The following is an 18336-nucleotide window of genomic DNA, read 5'->3' as shown; positions in this document are numbered from 1 at the left end:
AACGAAGGATAAATGGACCCAGTAGCAGGGAGGTCTGACAGAATGCCTTTTCACACCTGGCTGAGCCCAGCGGAAGGTGACAGAGTCACATCTCCCAAAGCGAACACACACACACACACACACACACACACACACATACTAGCACGCACACACACCTTCTCACATTGGGGAGTTCAGGGTCATAAGCAGCATCATGAATAAAATGAGGCTGTCTTAAACAGAAGGAGCCCTGTGTATGCATGTGTGTGTGTATGCATGTGTGTGTGGGCCCCTAACCCCCATGCCAGTTTGGATCTGTAACGACCTTCTGTTCCCAGTGCTTAAATGGCTTAAATACTTCAATTAGACCTGGGTCACAATCCTCCACCCGTTAAAGCACATCGTCACACACAAATACAAACACACACAGAGAGAGAAAAAAAAAAGGGGGGGGGGGGGGGGGGGGGGGGCGGGAAAGGTTTCATCATATCGCTACGCGACCCGAGACTTTCGTCAGCGTTTCCCGGCTCCAAGCGAAACTCGACAGTAAACCCGAGAGCATCCTTCGCCAACGCAAGAGCAACAATTAAACTCAACTTCCTTCGTCTCTGCCAGCATCTCCCCTGGAACTTCTCCGTCCCGCTCCCTCCTCCTGCTGCTGCCATCTCTCCCACCGTGCTACCCCAGCGCTAACGATGCTGCCTTTTCATTAGACAGCCCCTGCTAATTAATCTCCATAGAGAAGAGTGACAGACCTCCCCAACACACACACACACACACACACACACAAACACCAAGATATATGCAAACACACACTCTTCTTCCTTCTCTCTCACTCCCTCGTCCCGCGTGGTGTTGGCAGCCCATTTCATGCTTTATCACGTCTTTTAATTGACAAACAAGCTGCTCTTTTCTCTTAGGCTGAGGTCTATATCACTCCCTCACTCAGATACGCACACACACACATACACACACAAACGAGCCAAGAAAAGTAGTTATCTTCATATTTTGCACACACAAAACCACACACACACACCCCGAAGTAAATGTCTCCCTGCTGACATATGGCCCATGCGACTGTCACACAGTTTTTGTGTCTTTGACACATTGCTTGCACGCACACATACACACACACACGCAAGCACACACACACAGTAGATGTCACATGTGCATATAGGTTGAAAACGAAGCAAAAGCTGAAAAAAAGTCTGATTCCCTTAATCTGATTTCATTTTGAGCCATGCTTCACTCATCGGCCACAGGGCAAGGTCAATAAAAATCACAAGCTGCATATCGATTGTGATGTTGTGACACCTTTTCTTTCAAAATGGCAGCAAAAGTTCCTTTTCAGCTTGCTTTTTTTCGACCTCTGCACCATTCTCACATGTCACTGTCGCTGCTTAGTTGATTATAAAAACATTTCAATAGTACGACGGACACAGGGTCACTACTCCCCTCCCTGGTTTAGAGGCTGAGCGTCGCTGGGTACAAATGAGCAGGTTTCCTTTTACTCTTTTCATTTTTCCATTCATATTGTATTGATGAAAATACTTTCAATAAATGAGGTTATGCATTAAATGTCACTTTAAGGATAATTTTGCCAAAAAACAACAGCTAAATCCACACATACTGTATATATCTGGTAAAGAGTGATTTTAAAGTACAGGATTTCTCCCTTAATCAGGCACGTTCTGGTATAAAAAAAAAAATATTTAAGTGTCACTGCCCGTAAGTGGGGTTGGCTTCAGAAAGCTGCAGGCTTAGTCACAACGCTCTAACACCACCTTGTTCTTTTACATTTCTGCTTTAATTGGGAGTCTGGGCAAAGTGACAACATCGACTAGGATCAAATCTGAAACAAAGGCAAAGTACAAACCAGTTAAAGGCTTTACTTAAAATTAGAACAAGGAACGGTATTTGTAAAATCTATGTTTAACATTATTTGACTATACGTGCATAATGAAGGCGGTTTCACTTCAGTGTTCGTGAACACTGAAGTGAAATCAGCCACCTTTGTCTTTTTAAATAGATACTAAATGTACTGTGCATCAAGTGATGGCTCCATTATTACATCTTCCACGTGATTTCAAATATATATGGATTTAATAATCAATAGTCTTTTGTGTTTATGGCTAGTTGCTTGATTTCTCTCAAAATGTTATTGACTGTTGTAAAAGCTCCCAGTTTTCATGAGGTACCCAAATTCATGGAATAATGCATAAATTTAATACAATAAGCTTAAAACTACATTTTAAAAACATGAGTGAATGAAATAATGTTTGATACGCTTTTCTGTAGGACACACATTTAGCAATTTTGCATTTATGTCCAGTATTTTTGTGCATTTCAATTCAAAGCTTGCTATTTGTGGTCGTCCACTTTTGTGAGGAGTATGACTGAAAAGTAAACAAGCACATTTACACAAAGTTACAATAATGTATCTTTACCTGTCAGATGAACCAACACAGAAAACAAGTTTACTAATATTTTAAAACAAAGTCATATTTTACTAATCTCAGTAGTATTCATATGGTCCAGTCATCCTGATGAAAAAAATGATTGGATCCAGGCAAACGGACACAATGTGAGAATTAAAAGAGGTGAGGTGAGACTGTGGTCGGCACCAGGATGAGTGTGTTCGGTGTTCGGTGTTGGTTTGGTGAGAGACACTTACTGTGATGTGGTACTGCCTCCAGATCTCTGGACAAGCCTGGGAGAAAAACAGAACATATCAATCATATATGTATATATATATATATATATATATATATATATATATATATATATAAAAAAAGACATTTATCCAGTTAAAACAACAACTTTCACTGCATATTTGTTGCGTAGTGGAAGAAAGAAAATTATGACGGATTGATTGATATGTTTGACTGAACAATTTGGAGGCAAAAAGAATCAGAAAAAAGTGGCGATAGTGTGATTTGTTTTCTGGTCTGACTGGCCGGGTGTCTCCCAGCATCTCCGCCTGAACCGTCATCCCTCTGATTTCTCGCTGTTTTACATTCGGTGTGTTTCTGCCGCAGCCAGTCGCTCCAACAGTAAGTAAGGCAGTCAGTGGTTTTGTCCCGGTGTGGCTAAAGCATTATCTCCGGGGCTTCTCCACGCTGTTCCTTAAGCGTTCCGACATCCTTTCCCAACCGCCGCCACTTCCCACTGGGAAATTGAAAATGCCGCAGTCGCCGCGGGCAACAAGATTTATCTACTTACATACCTACTGAGTGCGAGAGAGGCCGAGCGGGAGAGAGAGAGAGAGAGAGAGACAGAGGCAGGCTCAAGCCTGGGCTCCGGCGAGCCGAAGCGGTGTTCGACTTGCGCTCCACGTTTAACAATCATAGTGTAATTTAGGAGTTTTGGCCACATGACAAAGTGAGCGTGGTGCACATTTAAATCCGGACCTTCAGCCACAGCCTGCGGGGCAACTTTCTCTTTCCCCTGATCTCGCTGTGAATAGTGGGAAGAACAAATGTGAATTTCGACAACTGTATCTCCCTTCGCCACTCATCTATTTCTTTTCTTTTCTTTTAGCACACCCTCTCTCACACACACACACACACACGCACACACTCCCTCCCGTTTGCTCTCTCCCTCCAGACCGCCAGGGTAGTGTGTTGTTGTTGAGGGCGACAGGCGAGGCGAGCGACACACTCGCGCTCCATCAACCGTCTGTCTTTAATGAGAGACACAGAAAGACCCAGGGGACGGAGACCTGACTCTCTTTCTCTCTCAAACACACTCTAATACATAGAGCATAATTTGTGTGAGAGGAGGAAGGGGGAAAAAAAAAAAAAAAAAAAAAGTTCTGCCTCCCAGAAAAGGGTAATTACACTTACTGTGCAACTTCACACCTTTGTGTGGTGTTTGAGAAACAATATGCAAAAGAAAAAGAGGGAGATCGAGCCAAGGATCTAGATGAAGAGGTGAGGAAAAAAAAAAACAGGTGAGAGATTGTGAGAAAGAAAAATTGGGTTATGTGTGTCCTGGTCTACCCTTTCCCTCTGGTGTTCACCTGGTTACTCATCCATTGCACAGAGCGCAGTACATGACTGAGGGAGGAGGGAGGGAGGGAGGGAGGGGAGGGTGGGGGTGGGGGGGGGGGTGGAGGCATAGGCAGTTTCTTACATACACACTGGGTTCCATTCTATAGCATTAGTAGAAATGGGCAAGGTAATGAACGCTGCGGTGGGATAATTGTCATTGATGGTCATTAGATTCACCCTTCAGCGACACACACACACACACACACACACTCGAGCGTGCGCGCACATACACTCGAGCGCGGGCACACATGCTCACAGCTGGAATATGCAGCATGGCAGACATAACTGAGCTGTAATTGCTGAAGTGTATCAATTAATGTGAACAGCAGCGTGTGTTGACCCTTGGTCGCTCATCATTACGGGAAAGAGGAGGAGGAGAGGGAGGAGTGGAGTTTAAAAAAAAGAGAGAGAAATGGGAAAATCAAAGAGGGAACAATTGAAAAAAGGGGAAAAAAGAAAACGCAACTTGATAAGTTCTCCCAAACTGGCGGCTATTCTGATGAGTTTGCGATCTGTGTGACATGCAGTTGTGTTAATTCAAAGGCTTAATTTTCATGCCTTCCTTGTTTTCTATATGCGCAATTATTCTTAAACATTTTTAGTCTTCTGATAATATGCTGCATTTGTTGAGGCCTTAACACTGGTGGTATTTTCTGTGTATGCGTTTTTGCCGGTTAATACATTTTTCAATGAATTATTTTGTCATGTTTATTTAAAAGCACAATGTTTTGCAGTAATTCTGGAGCTCTGGCCGTCCACGTGCCCGTCCCCAGCTCACTGCTTTTCCCTCCTCAGACCATCACTGGAAACTAGTGAATGCTACAGACTGGGACGCCTCAGAAAAGCTTCGGGGCATTGAGAAGATGAGGATGCACAGCCCTGATGAACCTGTAGTTCTACAGAAGCCTGGCCCAGTCGTACAGCCATCACTTCCACAGATGCATGATGACCACAACATAATTGTCACATCTGGGATCAACAGAGAAGCCAGATGTGTTCACAGGGCATCGCAGGCTGAGCTGCTCTAGTAATGAAAGACTGAAACGTCCTGCTTAAGAACGTCTAAGTTTGGTTTGTTGTAAAACAAATACTCACATCAAAGAAGTGTCCCGTCTTGCTGCAGCGGTGGCACTGCTTGTGCCAGTAAGCCCGCTCGCTGCAGGAGCTGAAGAGGTGTCCAGGCAGGCCGCAGTTATTGCAGTATTTGTTGGGGCATTCGCTGGATCTGTGGCCCGGGTCGCTACAAAGAAAGCACGGCGACACCTTCTGCATACACACACACACACACATCAACATGAGACTGCTGTTTTACGTACTTTGATCAAATGAATGTAAACTGCAGAGACTGCTGCGACTGATATGGACTTACTTTAGGTTCAGGACAGTTCTTGGAGAGATGTCCAGTCTTTTTGCAATTCCTACAGTGCACGTTTTTGTCAGTGTAGTATCTGTTTGACAACCGCTGGACTGTCACTCTGGGACCCTTGTCTTTGTTGTAGATCCGAGCCTGTAGCACACACAGTCAAGGGCTTCAGTGACATCAAGTTGTCGATGCGAGTTTCAGTTGGCTAACGTATAGTATTATCATTTCACAACTCACTGAAATCAACAAACATCTACTCACACAGTTCAACACCACCTCTACAGACTGGGATTTATCAGACGTTTGGAGGATTTTTGTTTATTTCTTTGAATCAATCATTCAGTTACTAACTTATAAATTACAGAGAAAAAAAACATTTCATCAAGTCAACTGCAAACTATTTTTAATGCAGTAAAAAAAAAAGCTTCTGTCACTTACCTCTCTATCTCTGTCTGAAACCAACCAGCTTTCGTCATCGGTATTTGGATCTGGCAGACAAGAAAAAAACCTCAACACGTTAATAAACGCAAATAAAATCAATTTTACAGTCACAACCTAAATGAGAAGATTGATTTTGGGACTATTTAAGGTCAACAAGGGTTTGTAACAATAAAACACAGTCATTTAACTTCACAACTATATAAAGTTAAGTTTACCATTTTATTTATAGTCTCCCATTATCTTTATTGTACACCTAACAATGTCATGCAAACATAAAAGGAGCTGTAGCACATTTCGAGTAAGCTAAAGTTGTGACAGAACTAATTCTGACTGAAAAAAAAATATAACATACTTCTGAGTATATTTCTCCAATCCAGCGTGAAAGAAGGACCATAAATAGCTCTATAATACTTGTTACAGTGCATTAGACCCAGAGCGGCACATTAAAGTGTGGACTTGAATGAAAAATGTCTGTGAACTTAAAAAGAAGAGGTTTTTTTTCTTTTTTTTCCATGTTTTATTTTCTTATTTAAACAATGTAGCAGAAATTGGAGGCAGGATTGATAAGAAGCAGAGCAGATAAACATGAGACAATACCCACTCTTAATAAGAAGTATAAAACCCCGAGGAGTAAGTTCAGTTTCCGGTAAGAAAAACACACAGAAACTGACACAGCGGCAGCCCGGCACATCTGTATGAGAGTGGCACTAACAGCACCCTGAGGGAGGCCACTGTATTCTCCTCAGGCCCACAGAACTGTAACTGACATCCAGAAAGCGCAACCCGCGCACGTGCACGCACACTCGCAGAATAAATTATGTGCTGATGCCAATAACCCCGCAAAGACTTGCATGCTTTTACAAACACATATAGACACACCTACGCATCGACCCCTGCGATTAGCTGCTTGACAGTCTTTAGCCTTTGGACAAACATACAGCCTTGAGCCATAATCAAATATTACATTCTCCTTTCCGCCGCTCGCCCCCTGTCTTTCTTTTTTCTAACTCTCTCTCTCTCTCTCGATCCAGACCCTTATCGCTATGCGGCTCAGCCCTCCTTCCTTTTGCTCTCTCTGTGTTTTCTACCCCCCCCCCTCTGCCCCCTCCCCTCACCTCCCCGGGTGAGCGGCTGCAGAGGGAGGTTATCACCTCGCTTCCCTGTCAAACAAATTAAAATGGCTGCTGTTTGGATGGGGCTTCTTTCTGCCACGACCTTCACCTCAAAAACACACACACAAAGAACACATCCGACGAATCGCGCAAAACGAGAAACTTTAGAGTTAAACACCTAATCCAGATGCTCGACATATGAAGATGGAAACCAGTCAACCCTCTTTTAAAGTGATTTCGTCTCAGTAAGAACACAGCGGGCAATTCATTATAGCATCCCGTCTGACGCCTGGCATTTCCAAAAGTAAAGTCAACCATCAAAGAGAATTTGGACAATAACAGTTTGTGTCTTAGTGCCTCTCACCAATGTAGAAATCAGCCTGTCACAGCTCAGCGAGGTTAAATGCTGCATTGTTGGGCTTAAAAAAATCTATTTGAATGCTATACCCAGCCGCCATATCTTTTCTTCTCTAAATTTAAAAAAAGGTCTGGTCACTGGTGAATACAATCAATCTATAATTTGAAAAAGTTAATAAAATTTCACCCGAAAGAAATGTACAGTTGACTGATACAAAGCAGTCACGCTGCGAGTTTGTTGGTGTCAAACTATCACACACACACACACACACACACACACACACACACACACACACACACACACACACACACACACACACACACACACTTATACCTATAAGTAATTTTACGGTCAACAGCTAAAGTCAAATTCTGTGGGAGAAACAGGAAGTACCCAGCCATGTCCAGAGAGAACATGAAAACTCCACACAGAAAGACCCAGTGTGGATTGTAACCCATGACCTTTCTGATAGGAGGCGAGACTGCTAACCACTACACTCTGTGCTGGGTTGAGTCACTTCGAAACTACTCTGTGGACACACAGTCTCGAGTTAGCTGATGCTCAGGCAAATAGGTCTAAGAATCAGCATAATGCAGTGAGAGATACTCTCAGTACAGAATCTTTCACATCATATGGCTTCAGTACAGCAAAAAATGCTTGAAATTGGGCTCAATCGGGCAAAGTGGCAAAAACCAACTAAACTGGACACTTACCGGTAATTCTTTTTTTTTAGAATTACATTTAATTGGTTTAATTTATCAAAGTTTAGGATCATAACTACTATCTATAAATGGGAAAATGATAGCTTGTTTTAGAAAAAGACACAAAAGAAGAAAAAACCTAGAATATATTCAGTCCCTGGTGTATTAGTGAAAAGTTGTTATGGCATGAAAGAATAGTGTATTGATAAACTTCTACTTAATTCTTTAACTGAAAGTACAGCAACAAATGGTAATACAGGCCTTTAGGGGTTTTCCATGCGGCACCTTGTACGTAATGTAATGGGAATTTGGTTATTGGCCTACTTGAAGTACTACTTCTAGAAGTTTCGTGGCCCCAGCAGGTTCTCACACATACCTCAAGGTGATGGACAGAAAAGTGGGTTGGTTGCAGTTCACAACCTCACCACTAGATGCCACAAATGCCAGAGAGCTTGTCATGAAATGAAATGTTTTATGTTTTCATATTGGTCTTTTCACTTCAATATTTTTGTGTCTTTTAGTCACAGCTCTCACTTCACCACTGTTTTCACATGTAATGCAGTGAAAATACAATATGACACTGGGGGGGGGGGGGGGTTACACAACAATCAGCACCTCGTCAATGGGCAGCTTGGAAAAAAGTCAAGGGTGAAAGGTGTGTGTGTGTGTGTGTGTGTGTGTGTGTGTGTGTGTGTGTGTGTGTGTAGGCGTTAGTGACTCAACGAAAGTCATTCCCAAAGCGTCTCCCGGGGGGACCTCCCAAATAAAGAGCAGGAAGCTTTCCCTTAATCTAAGAAGCCCCCCTCTCCCAACCACACACACACTCACAGAGAGAGAGAGAGAGAGAGAGACACACACACACACACTCACATGGATAAAGGGTGAAGCTCTTTGTCATGGCCGAGGAATCAAACACATGAGTGAGGGGGGGACCGTGGAGGAGAGGAAAGAAGAAGAGGGTGGGTGGTGGGCTGTTGTCTGTACACAGGGTGAAAATATGCTAATCGACCCTGAGGCCCCGTTCAAAAAAAAAAAAAAAAAAAAAAAAAAAAGCCAAACCATCAGAGCTTCGTTCCATCGTGGCCCAGCAGATCTGAAGGAGTCAGGAGCTGAAAAAGCAGATGGCAGCGGCTTCGCCGAGCAGCTGAACGGACTCAAGAGAGTCCTCCGCCATGTCGACTGCAACTGTTCAATTTCAACTGGTCTAATGGTGAAGTGTTCCTTTAAGACATCTTTGGGCGGTAAGATCAAAGATCAGAAATTAAAAAAAAAAGAACGAAAAAAAAAGCGGTGTCATGGCTTATCCTACCTGGTACGACATCTGACAACACTTGGGATTCTGGGGCCTCAAGTAAAATCCAAGGTGTTACTGAGCGTGGCTTCTGCTGAGATTTCTGAGGGTTGCACTAATTTTGATTCTGCGGGACATCCTCTACATTATCTCATCACTCTGCCGTCGAGGGAAATTCACCACAATGGCATGGAAAAGGGGGAGAATCGAAGAGGGAGGGATGGATCAGGGGAGAGCAGGCGACAGATGCTACCTGTCTGTCTCATAGGTACCCTGATTACTAGAAGATGAGGAGGAGAGGGGAGGTGGCTGCATGCCTGTTCATCAGAGCCGGCTGAACAAAACAAAAAGGGAGGAATGGGGGGGTGGAAGCATTGAATCTGTCCTTTCTACCACTGAGAACAGAACGGAAGTGTACGTGTGGCTAATGAACCATGAACACCCAGCTCTCGGGGGTGACACACACACACACGCGCACACACACACACAAAATGCACTATCGCTATAAAATGTGGCAGCCTTGTCACAATCATATATACACTTACCATGAACCTGTTTTCCAATGTGTGTGTGTGTGTGTATGTGTGTGCGCGTCACCTACAAGCTGTTCTTCCTTCTGTCACAGCAACATCAAAGGCTCGGACTGGCCCGCCTTGCCGCTATCTCTTTTTCCTTGTCCTGACACTTAAACAGGCATCCCAAGCCAGCCCGCCCATTGTACAACGTTGTTGACTAGACCCATTAACACTGAGACACACACACACACACACACTAACTGACACACACATACACACACTAACTAATGCACACACACCCACAAATGGGAGTGAAAAAGGAGCCTTGCCCCCCAAATGGAGGTTATGTTTGATACTGAAGCGACAAGGCTGGATTAGCAACACTATACATGACAATGGTGAGGGTGGGTGGGAGTGTGCAGGCTCTGCATATGTTTGCGTGCGAGTTTGTGTGCACATCGGGGGGGGGGGGGGGGGGGGGGGGGGAAGTGTTTCCTTTGTGACATCACCCCTGCCCTGCAGCCTTGCCCTCTGCGAGGTTAAACACACCAAAATGTCGGTGGCGTCAGACACAGAGAGGCACGCAAGGCCGCTCTCCTCCAACTCGCTTTTCTTTTTCCCTCCAATCTGCGTGACAGAAAACGCCTTAACAGGCCGTGAGGATGGAGGATACTGCAACACAACAAGACGCAGGTTGGCAGAATATCAAATGAAGAGGAATGGGAGAGGGAGCACAGGGAGACGAAATAAATGTGAATCATGAAGAAAGAGAATGAGTCTAACGAGGAAGGACACCATCTTAAGAAAGTCAATTTTTCATCACAGCTAAAGGACATATGTAGTTGATACTTCTGAAAGTTAATGGACTTCATTGCATTTCAGTTCTTAAAGTTGCAAATGTGAGCACACAATACGGCAGCACTCAATGAAATTAAGAAATTACTAAAAACTGCTGCCCCAGTATCAAAACAACAGTGTCTCATCCTGAACAAAGATTCAGTAAATATGACAGACACATGCCTTTTAATATTTGTGATTCAAAACCTTGAAATTGCAGTTCCCCAAGAAAGAAAACAGCACATTAAAATCTATTCACCAGGTCTGCTGTCATTTCACCTTGTTATATGAACTCCTGCAAAAACAGGCCAAGAACCAAAGTGTTGGTAAAATGTTTCCTGTCTTCATCACTGTCTTGAAGTCAAAGTATTTTTATATATTTAAATTTTTCTATCTACCAACATCATGTGGCCTGATAATGTTGTATGCAGGGTGACGTCCAGTCTGCTGCTGCAAAAAAAGTTAAAAAAAAAGAAAAAAAAATTAAAAACATTGCAAATATCATGAGGTTTAGTTGATTTTTTTTTTTTTTTTTTTTTTTTACAGTACAGCTTTTGTCCGCAGGGTGATTTTAAAATTGAGGAGGAATTGCATTCAAAAGTCCTACAAAGCATCTTTTATGAGACAAACATAAACGCTAACATTTTCCATCAGTTTCAAACCCTTGGCAATGATTTAATAACTGAAGGCCTAAAGCTAATACGCATGTCAATAAAAAAAAAAACAAAAAAAAAAAACAATTTATTTCTGCTGCATGATTTCAGTTAAATATCATGATCACTCAACTCAAGAAGCTTCCTGGAGATTAACCTTTCATGGAACACGCTGACATTTATATCAAAGACAATACTCTGCCACTGGAGCCTGGTGGTGAACTGAAATGCAGGCAGATGCCATCACCGTGGTCCCTGTTGAGTTCGCCCGCGTTTGGCCAACACATATTTCAGGCCGCCTCTGATTATTTGATATCCATCTCCCTCCCCCCGTGACATATCGAGTGCTCACCCCCTGCCAGCCCGTGCCACCTCCTCCCGCTTCTTTTCTTCACCCCCCTCTTCTACACCATGTTGGCAGCCGGGGCAGGGCAGGTGGCCAAACCTGTCAGTCAAAGCGCCGCGGCCACGCGGCAACACCGCAGACACCAATTACCACACAGCGGGGGCGCGGCCTGGCAACCGCATGGCAACCACATGGTCCAATCAGGGTACACAACAACAGGGACTGGAGAAGGCCAAGAAAAGTGTGCAGGGCTGTGTTGTGCACTGCTTGCGTGCGTGCGGCGGATTCGTGTTCAAGTTATCCAAAGCCGAAGCCACAGCGTTTAACACTGGACAGGTACTCACTGTGTCTTTTTAATATCCGTTAGCTGCCCATTTGGTGGAGATTTTCAATTTGGACACGAAACTTATCTTGACGGATCTGTTGATCATCAGAGTGGTTCTTATTGAACACACCGTCCGGATCCACCACCAGTTCTGCCGGTCGAACCACCGAACTGAGAACTGACCAAAGTAATCAACCTAAACATGCATGGGTGGTCTCTGCAGATGCTACGTTACTGGACAATACAGCGATAACAAAAGAGCTTACAACGTTTTTACATTTGTATTGACATTTTGTTCACCACACTAATCTAATGACGACTCGGTACCAGATTTTATCAACGACTCGTGGCTTTAAACCAATTTTAAGAGTTTTGGTTCATTTATCTAAAAGGAGCATTTCCATTAACCAAAACTTTTAATGAGACAAAACTGTGATAATTAACATGTATTAACAGCAATACATTGCAAAGAGAGACACTGATAGAAGTTTCACCTGAACACAAGCAGCAGTTTTTTTACACGTGGCTTCTGAGACGATAAAACTCAGCTGTCAGAGTCATGCGATCGGCTCACTGACTATCAGAATGAGCCAAATACAGCAACTGTTCACAGAATTACTGAACCACCAGTCATCTCTGTTGTAAAAGAGTGTATGAAACAAAGAGTGTAACTACATTTATTCTCAAATTGGGATTGGGATTCTAATTCACTTGCATCGATTGGGGTTTTCGTAAAATGCAATTGGCATTTTCTCACTACCTTGAAAACGTCAGATGAAATGTAAAGGATGTATCAGTTCTAACATTGACTCAAGAGGCCCGCCAGTGGAAAATGTCAGGGTGGAGTTTTTCTTGGGCAGGGCGGCATTTCTGCGGTACAGAAATGTTTAAATTTCGTGGCAAAAGCCAAACCTGCACGGACCAACACGCGACAGTCGAAGAAAGCTGTCCAGATTATTCATGGAGCGCTCTTTGTCTTGGGCGGCGAAACGCACCAACATGGCAGCACACATCGGCTGTAAGGGGGCAAATATATTTTAATAAAACCAGTGAGTTGCAACCTCAATTTCATTTTGATGAATTTCCTCCTGCGGGAGTGAGCCAGGCAGTGGGCGGGCGGGTGGAAAGGCAGGAGAGGGAAGCGGGGTGATGGGGGGGCTGGGAGGCAGATAGAATTTTCATGATTGTTATTTTTGTTATTATACAGAGGAGGGGGTGCGGGGGGTTAGATAAACGGCGTTGGTTAATCTGAGCCATTTTGTGAAGCGCTCCATTATCGGGCAGGTTGGGCACGTCGAGGGGGTTATTTTTCGAGGGATCTTTGGCCCCGGTAATTAAGCTCCATTCACCAGGCCCTGTTCCCCAAATTAAAATTTGTCATTAAGTGGAATTTACCATAATGCCTTTTTATCTGCCGGCGCTTCAGCGTGTGTGCATGCATGCATATATGTGTGTCTACGTGTGTGTGTGTGTGTGTGTGTGGGTGTGTGAGCAAGAGAGAGAGAGAGAGAGAGAGAGAGCAAGAAAGAGAGAAGAGAGAGAGAGAGGTAAAGGAGGGGCAACGGGAAACAGTAACCCAACCAATAAGGGGTTACACTGAAGCACACACACACTTCGAGGAGAAAGGGCAAATTGAAAAACTGAAATAATCCTGGACAACAGTACACATTTGCACACACACGCACACTCATACACACACACACATCACTAACCCACCCACCCACACACCCACACACCCACACTCCAATCCTTCAAATCCACAGCCTTTAGGGTAATTAAATAATAGTGCTTTAAAGTTTTAATTTAGATTTGGCTTTTTCCGTTCCAAGTCCTACTGTGTGGCACACGGCTCCCCCTCTGACACACACAAATCAGTCAGTCGCAGTGTGTTTATAGACTTCATACGGCGAGATAGCCCTCGATGGGCAGAGTACGTTGGAAGGAGTGAATGATTAAAGAGCAGAATCTCTGTCTCCATAGGCTTTATAAAACAATACAATTATTAGTCTTTAATTAGAGCAGCCCCTCTGTGGGACAAGGGACAGACAAAGAACAATAGAGGATTAGAAGAGGAGCGCCTAATATGGCTCTTTTATCGCTTCATTCAAATACAGTTTATAAATGCATCCAGCTGTCCTTTGCACCTGGCAGTCATAAGTTAGGAGTCACGAATAGATTTGGGAGCACGGGAATAAAATTATGTTCCTTTTTTAAAACAGCGCCAATTATTCCCCTATTATTTTTCTTTTACCTTGGCGACCAGTGACTTCAGATTTGTGAAAGGTTTGCCACATTCATTCCAAGCCTGAGAGTGCACTACTGTGTATTTCCTCCTGAAGCTGTCCGCTGTTTTTTTTAGGTCCAATTTACACTGTTTAGTCTAAAGACATGCACAAGATGCTTGAAAAACTCTAACACTGACAGAAATCCTAATATTAAATTCCTTGTGACAACAGGTCAGACACCATTCACTTAGAAAACAAGCAATCCTTCTACTTCATACAATAGTAAGAAAATGCATAGGGTCATATAATTCAACTCAGTTTTACTTGTAATATGGTGTAGTGGCCTCTTGGCACTTCAGAGTCAAATTAATAAAATAGGAACATTCCATCATGAGCAAGCAGAATCAACACTGGAAAGAAAATCAGTTGTTTTAGAGGAAGAGGCTTCCAACAGATCCAAACTCCAGGGGGGGGGTTAGGGCGGGGGCGTCGTACACGCGTGCCAAAACCAGTCCGTAACAGGACTCCATTTGGCACAAAGTCAAAACAAAACAAATTAAACTGAGAATATTTCTATGTAATTGTAAACATTTCCAGGTTGCATTTGATCATTTTACTGCTCGGACCCAATTGTGATCAACTTATTGACCCCTGGACTAAAAGGAAGAAGACAACTCTGCATTAGGGCATTAAGAGAGAAACAGAATGGAGAGAGCAACAAGCGAACCAATGGTTTAATCAGAAAAAAAGCTAATCAACACAGGGTGGGAGGTGCAGATCATTGCTATCATAAAGCGGAAAAATGAGCATGATTAACAGGATTTAAGATGCATCAGTAAAACCTTTTCCCCAGATAAGGTACTGTAGAGATGTTCATAAAGTGTAGGAATAGTGAAAATTCAGAGTTGAATAAAATGGTGTCCAGACCTGAACCCTGGTGATGTCATGTACCTGCTAGGATGAGATACAGTGAAGATGCAAAAGTCAACCTGAAACATCATATTCTTTAACATCAATAGAAAAGGGCACTGCATGTAAAGACAGCATGCATGAATGGTGATTTTGCACAGCTTTCATTGCTCTGCTTTGAACAAAAACTGAAATATTTCAATCTGCCTGAATGCCACCAGAGAGCAACCATTTGAAAGTGAGGTCCTAAATGAACAGACGGCGATGAGAACTGAGGGAGGAGAGAAAGAGCAGAGGAGGAGAGGGCTAAAATGTAAAGAGGAGGAAGATAGTAGGAGAAGGGAGGGGGTGGACAGATGGCAGAGGTTATGCCTGGCTGAAGGGGCAAGGCGGGAGGAGGCTATTCTGCGTGTATGCTGGTGTGTAATGGGAGGAATCACCCAGCTCTGCCCTCACATGTGCAACTCATCTTTAATCCCTCCATCTCACCTCCAGGTCTTCCTCAAAGCCCCCTCTGTCTTCTCTCTTTAATTCCCGTCCCACGACTCCTCGTTCTCAAATGGGTAATTCAACAAATGTTCCAGGCATTTTTTCCCTTTAATATCAAACTGGGCACTCAGCCCACGGAGCTGCAAATATTATTCAGCGATGAAACAAAATAATTTAACCTCTCCACATCTGATTGACACATAAAAACCTGGTTGAGGTAAACGACAGACAGAGCTAAACAACAACGTGCTGTCAAAATATCCAAATGTGCGTGCCTTCGAAATGGAGCACAGGGAGGAAGGGAAGAATGGCAGGGGGAGAGCACACGGCGAGATAGAGAGCCTTATTTACTGTCGTTTAATTTACTCCTCTCTTTTCCATTCTTCCCTTGGTTTTTCTGACAGGTAATAAAAAGCGGGAGCTTTCCTGACAAGCCCATTTGAATTTGGATTGAATAATAGAACTGTAGGGTTTCCCACAGAACGCTCTGTCCAAGCGTGCAGCAGTGCAGAGACGCCACAGAGGCTGCCAGTGTGGGTTTTGCATGTGTGTGTGTGTGTGTGTGTGTGTGTGTGTGTGTGTGTGTGTGTGTGTGTGTGTGTGTGTGTGTCAATAGCACTCATCACTGAGAGAAACAGAGAGATGCTGACGTCATGGTACTTAATGCAGCAATAATAACGAATTCCTGCAACTAGCCACCGTACCACTCCAATATGTTAATCTCCACATCTGTGCCCAACACCTCCCTCTCATTTTCTTGGCCCCCTCTCCCTTATTCCCTCCTCGTTGCTTCCGCACCTCTCCGAGACCCCTTCATCCCACCTCCTCTTCTCGTCTTACCTCATCCCGCCACTCGCAGTGCCTCCCTTGCCCTCCGCCCTCCTCCCTCCACGCGCTCTCTCGGAAGCTGTTGAAATCCCATTCCCCGTGGGGCAGGCTAAATTGAATTGGCGTGTTTATATGAACAACAGGGCCGTTGCTTTAATATACCTTAGAGTTTATGCCTAATGCCTCCCTGCTAATACCGCTGGAGCTTCAACCCTCGCTCATCACACGTCGCTTTTATAGAAGTCATAAAAGAAACAGAGTAGCGAGGGGGATGAGGGTGGAGAGATACTCCGGGAGTGTGTGCCTGTTTGTAAACAAGGGGGAGAAACGAGAAGCCTGTTAATGCATCTTAACAAGTTATCTGTGTTCTGAGACTTCTCCGAAAGATCATCCTGCAGGATACCTCCTCGCCATGAACCCGTACACACACACACACACGCACACGCACACACACGCACAAACGGACACAGAGTCCTCAAGTGTGGATGAAAAGAAAAGGGGGGACAGAGGGAGGCAGGAAGATTTTTTTTAGATTAGTGAGTAATGCTGAATAAATATCCGGAGTTTTGGTTGAAGGAATCGGTCATGCTCGTCGACTTGCAAACATCCACCATTTTCAGTCAGTCATCCCCCCCTCCTTCTTTCCCTCCTATTCTCTGCCTCTCGTCCCCTTTCTCCACCGGCCCTGTGTCACCCCACAAAAGGCCCCAAGTACAAAGGAGAGAAACAGGCCTGAGACATTCAACCCAATTACTATTGATCAGTCTGTACTCAAAGCACAGCAAAGCACTCACCTGCACGCATGCACACTGCCACGCAAGCACTCGTACGCTAATCTGTCCAGTAAGGTCAGGGACGATTATTTGTTCACAGATGATTTTCCAACATTTGCCAAAAAAATTGTCTTAAAAGAAACCAAATGGATGCAACACTATTTTTGATCCATGACTAAAAAACAGTAACTTGCTGGCCTCCGTCTCGGAGTTTAAATTTCTTGATTTGGGGTGTAAAAGGATGAAATTGCTGAATGAACTGAGAGCTGATGACTCGTCTTTAGAAAGACACTCGTGGAAGAATATCACGTTTCTACTGAATGACACAAAAACACAAAAAAATCTGAGTAAATGGTCAAAAGAAAAAAGACATATCTCTCTAGAAATTTTAAAAAAAGGAGAAACAAATGCAAAACCAAAGGTTTTTTAAGACAGAGTGTTTTGACAGGAAGGTAAATGCTACAATATTTTCTGTTAGGTGTAAAAATCTGAGACAGTAATGTAGGAATTGCAGCAGCTTCTTTGCAATGTAGTTCCAATGATTTACTCTGTTGTTAAAACACATTTTATTACTGAACTACTCTGAGAAATTACATTTTTTCCACATGCATGTACAACAAAGCATTTGCAGTTTTCAACAATATTTTCTATAAATAAAGCAGAAACAAAAATATTTAAGCCAAAAAAATATTTGAATTGAGTTTTGATACTTTAAAAACACCATATCTAGATTTTAGAACTCAATAGTTCCTTCCAAATACATTTAGATCTGCTTAAAGGTTCAAGAATTAGTAAAACAATTTGCGCTGGCACTTAATAATCGTCACAGATATTCATACACCCGGCTTTGATGGAGTTGCCTTTTCAGTGGGATTAAAACAACCAGCAGGCTGAAACCAATCTAGTTGGAAACAATTGGGAAACTGATTTTTGATTTAAATTCACAAAATTTAATCCAAAGTTGGCAATAGATTTCTTTCAACTCTGCAGAGTTAAAAGTGGTGCATCTTCCCACATTGAATTTTGTTGGAAAACAGGAATACAAGATGTGTTGAAAATGGGATATTAAAATAAGAGGAGCTATAGGAGACACGGAGGACTACCCAGCCATCTGCAGGAGAGAATAAAATAAATGTGTC

General features: G+C 43.4%; 1 protein-coding gene across 1 annotated transcript in view; it reads right to left on the bottom strand.

Moving 5' to 3' along the window:
- Nucleotides 1–18336, bottom strand: part of zcchc7 (zinc finger, CCHC domain containing 7) — a 45354-nt gene that overhangs the window by 15529 nt on the left and 11489 nt on the right. Inside the window, exons 3-6 of the mRNA XM_030092990.1 lie at nt 5833–5882; nt 5401–5538; nt 5127–5297; nt 2654–2689 (exon numbers count right to left, since the gene is read on the bottom strand). Coding sequence (XP_029948850.1) covers nt 2654–2689; nt 5127–5297; nt 5401–5538; nt 5833–5882 — 395 coding nt within the window. The remainder of the gene's footprint in view (nt 1–2653; nt 2690–5126; nt 5298–5400; nt 5539–5832; nt 5883–18336) is intronic.

Source organism: Salarias fasciatus, chromosome 6, assembly GCF_902148845.1.
Source record: "Salarias fasciatus chromosome 6, fSalaFa1.1, whole genome shotgun sequence".
Classification (NCBI taxonomy): domain Eukaryota; kingdom Metazoa; phylum Chordata; class Actinopteri; order Blenniiformes; family Blenniidae; genus Salarias; species Salarias fasciatus.
The sequence above is the reverse complement of the archived record's forward strand: the minus strand, read 5'-3'. Positions and strand labels throughout refer to the sequence as shown.